Here is an 11,894-nt window from a genome sequence, read left to right as displayed (position 1 = left end):
TTCTCGTCGCGCGGCTTCGCTACTTTATTACTCCGCAGCGGTGCTTCGCCAGTTTGTTATTGTGGAGAAAACACCTGTGCCAGATTGGTACTGTTAATGTCCCACGCTCTGTAAGCGTCTGTTTTGTTGCGTTTGATGAAGCTTGTGTACATCTATGTACTAATTTACCCCTAGCCGCGAGAGAGGAGTGAGAGATAACAGACGGTAGTAGCTGAACATATGGTGCCCGCGCCGGAGACTCGCCCGCGCCGCCGTCTGCATTCCGCGCGGCCATCTGCCACATGGTGCCCACGCCCCCGTCTGAACAAGGATTTGGTGCCCGTGTGCCCCCGTCTGAACAAGGAGCTCGATCCACGCAGCTGCAGTCGCCGCTTTACTCGAAGCCAACGGACGTGCCGGAGAATCCAGGTCCCTGATCGCCGACTCCATCTCGCAGCACCTCCAGCAGTCGACCGACGAGGTAGCCCTCTTCTACTGCGACCTCCTGGCGGCGTTCTCCTCGCGCGGGCTCAAGGACCGGGCAACGGAGTTCCACTTGGAGCTACGGTCCATGCCTCCGCTCTCAGGGCGCAAGGCTTACGCGGCGATGGTCAAGTCCCTGTGCCTGCTGGGCATGCCGGCCGAGGCCGAGACAGCGCTCAGTGAGATGGTCTCGCGAGGGCACCGACCCGAGGCGGCCCAGTTCGGGGCCGTCGCGAGGTGCTACGGCAGGGTCGGCTCGCCGGCCGACATGGAGCGGGTCATCGCGTCCATGGCGGACGCCGTGCTGTCGTGCTACAGCGCCTGCCACGCCAGGACGCTGGCGTGGCTGAAGAGGATGCGGAAGCTGCGCGTCGCGGTAACCGCGAAAGGCTACAACTTGGTGCTCAACTCGTGTCCGTCGCTCGCTTCGGTGGTGCGGGAGCTGGGCCCTGAGCTTCCGCTGTCGACGGTCGGGCTGGTCGGGCGGCTCAGGTCTGCGTCGACAACACCGAAAGCGGAAGTGGAGGTGGTGCGGGAGCTCCTGGCGTCGTCGGCGTCGGTTCTGGACAGGGCGATGGAGTGGTCGGAGGCCGAGGCGAAGCTGAACCTGCACGGTTGCAACCTACGTGCTGGTGCTGGTGCTGCAGTGGGTGGACGCTGGGAGGAACGAGCACAGAGATATTGGCGGCGGCCTGGAAAGGAAAGAGAGTTAGGTTTTCACCGAGTACTCATTTTCACCAGCGTCGGAGACTCACAGCGTCTGGTAGAGGGTAAAATTGACTTTTACCGTAGCTAAGGGAAGGTTAAAGAGGCCGGTAGATTAACAGTACCAAACTGGCGCGGATGTTTCCTCCATAATACTAAACTGGCGAAGCATGGCTGCGGAATAATAAAGTAGCGAAGCCGCGCGACGAGAATGTTACAAATTCAAATAACTCCTCGAACACCTATGCATCCTGGTCGGTGTCTCCCTTTTTTATGCACGCAAGGAGGAGGGGGCAGCTGTCTTGGCGTGGGTCTCGGGGGCGGCTGTATCGGCAACGGGGGCGAGCATGGCGGCTGTCTGGGGGGCAGAGGCGGCACCGCGGGGTGTGGACCTCGTGGGCATCACAAGCTTGAGTGCGGGAGATGGGCAACACGCGAGGGAGGGGGTGGAGGTGGCTGTAACAGTGGGGGAGGTGGGCGGGGGCTAGAGCTGTCAAGGCTCGGAGTCGAGGGATGGCCGAGACGCACGGCGATGGAGGCGGGGGTTGTTGAGAGCGGGCGTAGCGGGTGGTGGTGGTGACGAGAGATTTGCGCGAGGATGGAGGTGGCTGAGAGATTTGCGCGTTCAGCATGCGGCTGCTGGCGGTCGTGCGGCCGGGGATTCGCCGCGGGTGGGAGGGGAATGGCGACGGAGGGCGGTCGTGCGTGCTGGGCTGCTGAGGCGGGGGCAGTCTACACTGCCCCCTTAATAGTTAGTAGAGAATGGACCCTCACATAAAAATATTCATAATAAATAAATTTAATATCAAAGTGAACATATTGTTAATGTACCAAATATTGAACTGGTAAAACAAATATTACACTTGATCTTAGCCAAGAGACTGAAAAATGAGTTGAAAAAGAGCCCCTACGCTCGAATTAAATTATAGTCAATATTTTGGCTTAGGACTTGGGAGCGAGAAAATGGTGTAGATATGATGGCCTAACCAAAATCATCATTGAGATTCCATAGGCAACGCATGCAAATTCATTTATGGTGATGGTTTAACAATTTTCTTTAAGTTTAACAAGACATAGAAAAGCACAAGTACGTCAATAAGATCATTCCTGAAATATCAAATACAATAAGTTTATCATCTAATGCTTAACACGCTTACTGAAATATATACTTGCTCTTGGCTTTAAAGTATCATATTAAACAACAAAAACATTTTCCGTTTTTATAGAGCATGTACTCATTTCCAATTCATAGTTAGTTTCACTTAAAATTCAATGTACACCAACAGAAGAATCGGACAGAGGTTATTGCGAAATGGATGGGGTTTGTTGCTAGAGCGATAGCTGCGAGAACGTAGGTTGATTTTAAAGAAATACAAGGGTTCTTTATAAAAACATGACACGGAACGACCGTTCAAACTGGTGCTTTAATATACTAGAGATAGAGAAAAAATAAAGTTTACGTATCTAAGGCTCACTCCAACACAACAGTCATCCAGCTAGGCAAAGCTAAAATAGCTGCTCTGGGGCCACTGTAGCAGTGCAATCCTTCTTCCAACGGAGCAGCTAAACGGGCCAGGCAGAATGGAAGACAGGAGAGAGAAAAGCCATATTGCCTGGTACTGTGACCGACAACTAAATTCTTCGTTCTTGACTGACCACTGGGCTCCAGCGTCTACTCCATTCCAGCTGAACGTATGGATGACTGTGCTGTTGAAAAGATCTAGCGTATGGTTGAACAGGTAAACTATAAACACCAGGCAAAAGTATAGATGGCTGCCCGATTGGCATGCCTCCCGTTGGAGTGAGCCTAATGAGCCATTTTTAGCTTAGGCTCTGTTTGGGTCCACGAGTTTCTTACAAACTGGTGTCTACACTTATTTTTTTAAAACTAGCTATTAGGAAACTAAACTATATAGAGGTGGCAATAAGCTATAAATTCTACACTATAAAACTTTAAGGATCATATCACATTAAAATTATTTTTATTTATTTCTGAATTAAAATTAATTAATGGTTTAAACTTAGTGAAAAAACGTTTGGATCATGATCAATTAACACCAGTTGAGTTGGCCGACATGGAATATCGAAATCAGTTGCACAACATGCACGATAAGAAATACCATCATTTTCTGCTAAACTGCCAAATGAAACTCAAAAATGAAGTTTTCATTGTTTCCTTCCATGAAATGTAAATGTGCAGTGCAGCATAAAGTCTACCAGAAATCCACTGCATAAATTTATTATATTGATTATAGACAGTGATTTAGGTAAAACAAAATCTGAAAACATATATCACAACCTACCGTTAAACTGTAGTAGCCATCCCGATGTTTCGCAAGAGAATAAAAAAAACAGAGCAAGAACAAAGTTACGTAAGAAACAAGCTTTAAAAGGGTGTTTGAATGCTAGAGTATGCTGGCTACTAAAATTAACTGAAAGACGTCCATACAGTCCAGCTTATACTTCAGTTATTAGCTATTTTTGCAAATTAGCTAATAGTTAGCTAACTACTTTCACTAGCAATTTTTTAGTCATCTAACTATTAGTTTTAGTGCATTCAAACACCCCTCTAGTGTAGCAAGCAAAGCGGTAAGTAGGCTGTGAATTGTTCAATGTTCATCAGCATCACCCTTGTTTCAGAAGCTAGAAAGTAGAAACTGGCTCTATTTGTTGTTCCTCAAAGACATTCATCCATCCATCCATCCATGATAATGGTATAGTTGCTTCACAGGCAATGCTTTCGATCTTGTTGTGCTGTCAAGGAATCACAATCACAAAAAGAACAGCCAGTCATGGCCCAAATAAGTGCTAAGGAGTAGAGATGAAGAAATACAAACATTTCAGAGGCTGCACAACTCAATGCAAGCTTCCGTGGCTACACATACTAACATTTAAGTTACAACCTGCAAAGTACAAAACTAATTTGGTGCATTGTTGCCATAAACCAGCAGATGAATTCTAGTTGGCAGAGAGAGAGAGAGAAAAGGTAGTTTCACATTCGAACCCACGATCACAATTAACATGACCCAAGTCTGCTACACCAAAAAGTAAGGAAAGCATGACAAGATGTCAGCACTCGTACATATGCTGCTCTCAGCAAAACACCATCACCTACACTGTACAAGTTACAAGAATTCTGTTGGGCATCACCTTTGTGGCCAAATGCGGCACAAACCAACACATTATATATCACATTACCATGATCCCTACAGCTACCTTCACCCATAATTCAGCCTAGAACGAAGGGACGGGCTTATGTGTGACGTCTTGGTATTCCAATCTCACAAGCATTCACCCTTGAAGCAAACCTCAACGAGCATATCGTCTCACCAACGGAGGATGCCTCCGGTGAAATGTTGACAAACATGAGAGCTTTCGAGTCACCTCCAAGGCAAGGCTGCAAAGTGAAGATATAGCTGAGATTGTCTAAAATGGACTACAACATTCAACTCTGCATAGACATGCACGGATCACTAACCTGCAATAGGTATGTAAGTTTTGAATTTCTGAACGGAACGTGGTCATCTCCTTTTGCGATCGCGAAGATTACATCGCTCAAAGCCGACAAGCTTTTATTGATTGACTGGAGCATTAAAAGTAATTTGAATATAACATTATAGAATGCTTGGAATATTGGAAATCTATGGTAAGCAAACACCCACCTGAGTTTCCTTCAAGCGATCACCTGTGGAGCCACTTTTAGCAAGACGCTCACTCCCAGCTAAATCAATCAAGTTAAGGACTCCTTGGACATTTTGGCCTGTGTTCTGCAAAAAAGAAAAAATGAAAGCGATGCTCTCTCAGGATACGTTATTAGCATGCAAAATATTTGTCTAAAAAGGGATCGTCGTCAGTCTGAAAGATAGCATAAGGACCACTATATTTTGGTAGATCTTGGTATGATAATTATGAAAATGTTCCATTCTACCTCGTTAGATCCAGATATCTTTAATGTGAATACAAAATGACTTCTGGACGACTGTTCATTCATCTGAGTCTTACCCACAGACCTATTGAAATGCAGATAACATTATCAGACCCAATAGAGATATGTAGTCACAGAGATATATGCTGAATTAGAAAGCCATTTTAGATACAATGTCAGATCTAACATTTATCAATTTTCTAGTAAGATACTAACCCATGCACATAATAGTAAATAATGAACCAGTGATAATCTATCCTATTTAGCAAAAAAGTACTGCTAATAGACATCATATACAATACTGAAATCAGAATGACTCACCTACTCTGGGATGCTTTCTCTAGTAGACTAGTCACATCAGCAATACCAAAGACATCAATAATTGTAAGGTCCGACACAATATTCCCATGAGGGTCATGCTTTATAGTGCATTGTTTACTAGACTCAAAACTGTTAGACCGACCAGGTGCTAACAAATCACGAATGGTCTCATTGTATATTTCCAACATTGATGCCTGCACAACGAACCAAATATGTCTTTACCAAATTAGCAATAACATAAAATAAAACAACAGTTAAGAAGCTAAATAGCTTTGAGATACTAACTTGCATGGAATAATTCCATCCTTGAGATTCTAGAAACCGACTGGTCTTGAAAATTTGCTCCAAAGAACGAGGTATTATCCCTTTTTGATCATTTCCTGGTTTACCCATCATTGTATAAGTTTTACCAGATCCAGTTTGACCATATGCAAATATGCATACCTGTATCGCAGACACACATAAACATGATATTACTATTACAAGTTGTTTGGGGAAAATTACAGATTGACATTACATGAGGCTGACAGAAACATGATTATGTGTGAACTATGTAATCAGTTTTTATACGATCATCACTTGTAAAGATGTTCAAAATAATCTTACCATGGTTTGTTTGTCACCATATGTCAAGATCCATGGAAAAAATCATAACACAACACTACAACAGTAATCAACTAAAAAAACATGTGCAATGTCTTGGAGGGCACAAAAACATAACTAAGGTACCCTTGTTGCTTGAAACTCAACTGGCTAATAATTCACACATAGTTCCCAGTGCCTTACTCATCATGTTGGGAATAAAGGACAATATTTTAACAGGTAAGATGACAATTCATACTTAATATACTATACATTAGCATATAATGTCATGCATAAGTTAGTACCTTGTACCCATCAAGGGCACTTTGGACTAGTTGCGATATTTCCACAAACACATCTTCCTGTGACGCACCATGGTCAAAAACCTTGTCATATGAGAAGGAGAGCTTTTGCCCTACACAAGGAAGAAAAAAGACAACACCTTATTAGTGTCATTATCCAAAACATAGTGGGCAACCCAACAAATAACAAGTTGAACATATCATTCACCTTGGTTTATCAAATCAATGCTACGTCCAGTAGACTCTACAGATGTTGGAAAAGAGATAGAGGCACCTTCCGGACCATTGGAATCACCCTCAAATCGAAGAAGTGGTCGAACTCTACAAAAAACCCTAATGTTTCCTTTCAGTTCCTGCAAATGAGGCCGATTGTTAACTAGAGAGCAAGTCATACAATACTTCAACCAATAATTAAATAACTCTTTCAGAAAAGAAAATCATACAAATAAATAACAAATTAATATATTAGCATATATATATATATACCAATATAGTGTTGTGCAGTTTTTTCCGTAACTCGTCGCCTTCAACAATTTGAGACTCTGCCTGTGCTAAACGCTCCTCAAGGTATTTTATTTTCTCCTTCTGTTCTTCATAACCAGTCATCGCCTCTATCGCAGTTACATCAGCAAGCTGCACAATTGAATAAGTGTATCAGTTTTGAGATGCCAAATAATGGAACAGTGCATATATTTGTAAAGACATAAAGAACGCTAGTAGCATATGCTTCAACTTCTAACCTTCAACTTCTCAGTCGCAACTGCAAGCTGCTTTTGAAATGTCCGAATCTGTTCTTGTTGTGTACTGCATGTTTCCTAACAATAGAGAGCAATTAAGCCCGATAGTTACCCAGAACAGAGATGAGTATAAACCTGAAGCTACAAACCTCAAGTTCAGATACTTTGGTGCGGAATCTTTCACATTCTTTTGAAGTTTTACCAATCTGTTCCTTGTAATTACCAAGTTCAATGTTCAAACTGTTCAGTTGAATAGCTGAATGATCACGATCATCTCTAACTTGCTTCAACTCAACTCTAAGGCACTCCACTTCTTTCCTGAGCTCTTCCTTCACTCTAATAGCTTCTTGTTGAGAAACCTAAAAGAGCATTAAAAATATCATATTTTTGTTAAAAAAATAACATATGTGACGCGTTGTGCAGTACACATGTGCAAAAAAGTTACGGCACAAAATCACTATCCAAATTCACTAAATAGTACATTGGTTTTCCTATGACAGCATGTAAAATTAAATAATTAGTCGATCAAATATATTTCATGGAAATACTCACTCTAGAAGATTCAAGCTGATTGCCCATTGAGCTGTTACACTCTCTCAGAGTAGCCATAGTTTCCATCATGGCACTCTTCTCTTTCTGAAGTTTTGAGATGGTCTCACCACTCTTCGAGGCATCAGCCTGAAGGTTACTGTTGTATTGTTGCAGGCTGGTGTTGTATTCTTGAAGCCTTTTATTAGTGTCTTGGACCATTTTTAGCTGGTTTAAAAATTCACAGCACATATTATGTTAACAAAGAGATGTCCAAGATACAAATCCATGTAAAAAATATATTCAATAATACTGTGTTCACCATTTCTCAAAAAAAAAACATTCTCCCAACCATTACCTGCTCGCTAAACCGCTTAGCATCATGAGTGACCCTTTCTAGGTCCACAGTTAGTACATCTCGTGAACTCTCAGCGGATTCCCTTTCCTGCTTTTCTTTCTCGTAGGACTCCACAGCGATCTGCCATATGTAAAATTGAGCATGTAAAACTTCAGACGGAAATATAGAAGTTACCACACAACAGCCAAACAAGATCACCCCTCACCAGTTTTTCAGACTTCTCCTTGTTGAAGCTCTCCTCTAGAGACTCACAACGCCTTGTCAAGTCCAAGTTAGTGGCTTTCAGCTCTTCAATAGCAGTGCTGAGCTGGGCCTCTGCAAGGAGAATATCAATTAAATACTGTGGCTCGGAGGTGCACTCAATGTATCTACTGATGAGCAATAATTCAGAATCTTCAGAGCTGAATAGTAGAGATCAGGGAGACGAATATAAATGTGGAGAGAGCGAGAGACGATTATTACCCAACTCGGTATGACGGGTGTTCTCAGAATCCATAGCACCTAGGAGCTTCTCCTGCTCAGCCAAATAGCCATCCTCCAGCTCCATGTACCACCGGATGCACGCCCTGAGCTTCTTGATGTAGTCGCTCATCTGATCGACTCTCCCCTGCAGAAACAGGACCAATTCAAGGGAACGCTCCCGACAAATCCGCATCAATAACACATCTTCGTCTTCAGTAAATAAAGCTCCGAAACCCCACCTTGAAATCGTTCTTGCTTTTGCCCTTCATTTTCTCGGCGAGCAAGCGCTCCACATCCTCCCTCCCACTGAACTCGATCACGGGCGCCGCCTCCGCCGCGCCGCCGCCGCCGCCGCCATCCGCCGGCACGGACGGCGTCCCCCCGTTGGCCTCGGCGTTGTTGAGAGCCGATAGCACGTTCCGGCGCGGCGTCGCCTTGTTGTAACCCATCTCCCGGCGCGCCGGCACCGCGTTCTCCTTCTTCTGCAGTTAACAACGCCGTAACGGCGGACACGTTTCGTCAAATCCCAGGCAGCTCGGAACGCGGGCTAGTGCTGACCCAAGAACAAGAACATGTCCGCTGCTGTGGTAGAGGGGGGGGGGGGGGGGGGGGGGGGGGGAGAGAAGGCGAGGGTGGGTCACCTGGTAGGAGCTGCGCGGCGGCAGAGACGAGGCCATGGTGGGATTACTGGTGGGGATTAGGGGTTATAGCTGCTAGGTTTTTCTTGTGCGCGGTGGGGGAGGTGGACCTTTCTTGGTGCGGGGGGGTGGGATGGAGTGAACTCGACGGCAAAGAATCCCGTGGCTTTGAAGCGCCGACGAACTCGCGCTTTGTTGGACGGGTGAAGGCCTCCCCCCACCGCGCTTCGTTGGGAACGAGTGCCTCAGGGAAATCGCGGAGCTCGTAATGGATGGAGCAGCCTCGAATTCGCATGGAACTGGAATTGTTCCGTTGGTCCGGATCCGAGCGAGAAGCCGAGGGGAGGGGGGGGTGCAGGCGGCGGCGGAGGCTTTTCGAAATATTTTGAACCGATGCGACAAAGGGTGGGTGGGTACCCGGGCCGACGTGTCAGGGCGGGTATATTTACTCCCCTGCCACTGCCAAGTGCCATTGTGCGGGGAAAGCTGGGGCCGGCGCGGCAGGTGGTGGGTGACGCGCCGGCCGGGCGCTCGTGACAGTGGGCGGGCCGGCCTGGGCCCCGCGTGGCGGTCTCGCCGCACGCAGCACACGGGGCGGGCGGGGGCAGTCCCGGCACACACATCGGACGAACGGTCAACTTCTTTCTTCCTCCCGGCTCCCGTGTCGCGGCGCGGCGCGGCGCGGGCCTTGGGATGGGCCGGGCCGGACCGGGCGTGTTGGGACGTTGCTCTCCGGCTGGGGCTTTATTTTTTCTTTTGTCCTGTCGACTGTCGTTGTTGGGCGCCGCGAGCGCGACGAGGCAAGTCCAAGTCAGCAGCGTGAAGACGCCGCGTCTCTGTCGTTTCGCTGCGCCGCTCTGCAACTGCCTGAAGGTTTCAGTCGATTCGACCACGACGACGAGACGCCATGGCTACCAGTGGCTTGTGTTTCTTTTTTTCAGATGGTTTCGCTCGCTGCTGGTGCGGGGAGCGACTGATTGATTAGGTATGTCTAGCTAGGAGCCTTCTGTGGGTGGGGTCTGCCTGTAACCTGAACGTTACCTCCCAGCTGCACTGCAACTGCAACGCAATTGTCGGCACGCCATTTTTTTTTCCGGACGAGCTTGTGCTGCCTGTGTGTGAGGCCTTATTTCTGGTGTCGCGTTGCATCGCCAGCAACAGCACCCACGCGCGGAAAGATGGTACTGATGATCAGTATCAGTAGTAGTGTTATGATGATATGAGGTGGCTTGTGATAATCAGTCTCAGTTCATTCAGGCTTTGTTTGGATAAGGAGGGATTAGTTCATATTACACTTCAATACACCTTATACCACCTCAATCCACTCCAATCCAAGATTATCCAAACAAGCCCTCAGGGTTTGCACATTCCCTGTAGCCAGCCACCTGTCGTGTGAGGAGAGTGGCCCGTGTCATGTCACCTCGCAGCAGAATGTACTAGCTAGCACGAGTCGTCGTGCCTCCTTTCCTCTCGTCGTGTACCGTGGCGGGTCGATCGGTAGAGAAAGTTCTTTGGGCTCCCACCTCGCGAGCCGCTGCGGTCGAAAGTCTGGGTGACGACTGACGAACACGCGCCACCTCGCGAGCCGCTGCGGCGTTTGGTCGCGGAAAGCGGCGTGGAAACCATCCGATCCAGCACTGCCGACACGCGAGGATGCGGTCGGGTGCGTCTCACGGCACCGGTCCATCCAGTCGGTGAGGGACGGCCGCGTGCATGGGATGCGACGGACTAACCCGCGGGTCGGTGTGGGGATGGAATGGATGCATCTACCATACCAGCGCGCGGCTGCCGGAGACGGTGAGGGCGACGGTGCTCCTAGTCACGGGCGTGGCGTGCTATAACGCAGTGGAGTACCGACCAGGATGAAAAAAACTTCCAGAGTTATGCGCCTCCTCGCTCGCGCCATCCACTACCACCGCATTATCATCGAATGATTGACGTTCGATTGACAGCGGTAATAAGTTTATATAAACCGGTATCAATTTTTAGTGTGGAATCTGATTACAGTTAAACTTCAACAAACACTATTTAACGTTATCGGTTACTCATCACGTTATAATTATATGAACCAAACAACACCTTATTTGTTTTGTAATTTTTATTATCATGCTTAGCTTGATGATAGATGTTGCTAGTTACCCGCATGTTTTTAGATCTCAATATATATATATATATATATATATATATATATATATATATATATATATATATATATATATATATATATATATATATATATATATATATATATATACTAGTTAGATGCCCGTGCGTTGCAACGACATACAAAATATTAGTGCACAACGATTATAGAAAAAACTGACATTATATATTACAGAAAACAGGTGTTATAAAGGAGTGAAATGACATGATGTTACGACCCTCCCTCCCGAAAGGTAAAAATCCATGACAATGGTATATGTAAAGGTGAGAAACAATTTACGAGCACACTGAATCCTATAATGTAGTGTATACTAATATCATGCAGACATTTAAACACATTTAAACTGGCAAGGTTAAAAGAACCCTGGCACTAAATTAATAATCACCCTTTGTCCACAAGCCAATATACCATCGCATAAGTGATACCCTTAAGCCCTGTTTAGAAGCTTTTTAATAAACCAGTTTTTATTTTTTAGCTAGGAGAGGCCAGTTTCTTGGTTTTTAAGAAACTGAGAATCTAATTTTTATAAACTGAGTCATAAACTGGTATGTTTGGAACCACCTTTATTTCTATAAATCGGTTTCTTAAAAACTGGGTGGTTCCAAATAGGGCCTTAGTCACTGAGAAAATAGGAAAGAGAGAATCAGGTTGAACAGGTCGGTGATCATACTTCCCCAACATACCGACAACAATATCTATTATGACATTTC

General features: G+C 45.8%; 1 protein-coding gene and 2 pseudogenes across 1 annotated transcript; 1 reads left to right on the top strand and 2 right to left on the bottom strand.

The window, feature by feature from the left end:
• The first annotated feature begins 337 nt into the window (after positions 1-337).
• On the top strand, positions 338-1,192 carry LOC103648375 (pentatricopeptide repeat-containing protein At2g17033-like; annotated as a pseudogene).
• A 681-nt stretch (positions 1,193-1,873) lies between these two features.
• On the bottom strand, positions 1,874-2,060 carry LOC111590963 (uncharacterized; annotated as a pseudogene).
• A 2,083-nt stretch (positions 2,061-4,143) lies between these two features.
• LOC541860 (kinesin-related protein 6) lies at positions 4,144-9,325 on the bottom strand. The gene is made up of 17 exons (NM_001319765.1): positions 9,024-9,325; positions 8,622-8,864; positions 8,383-8,527; positions 8,126-8,235; positions 7,921-8,040; positions 7,587-7,790; positions 7,184-7,393; positions 7,038-7,112; positions 6,784-6,930; positions 6,506-6,650; positions 6,301-6,410; positions 5,699-5,857; positions 5,414-5,607; positions 5,096-5,177; positions 4,830-4,934; positions 4,646-4,750; positions 4,144-4,564 (listed from the first exon to the last, which is right to left on the bottom strand). Exons 1-17 carry the CDS (start codon positions 9,057-9,059, stop codon positions 4,421-4,423), a joined length of 2,334 nt encoding a protein of 777 aa, NP_001306694.1. The 5' UTR covers positions 9,060-9,325; the 3' UTR covers positions 4,144-4,420.
• Between the last annotated feature and the right edge of the window lie 2,569 nt (positions 9,326-11,894).

The sequence above is a fragment of the Zea mays genome, chromosome 2, assembly GCF_902167145.1.
Source record: "Zea mays cultivar B73 chromosome 2, Zm-B73-REFERENCE-NAM-5.0, whole genome shotgun sequence".
Lineage (NCBI taxonomy): Eukaryota > Viridiplantae > Streptophyta > Magnoliopsida > Poales > Poaceae > Zea > Zea mays.
Note: the sequence above shows the minus strand (reverse complement) of the source record. Positions and strands in the feature narration are given on the sequence as shown.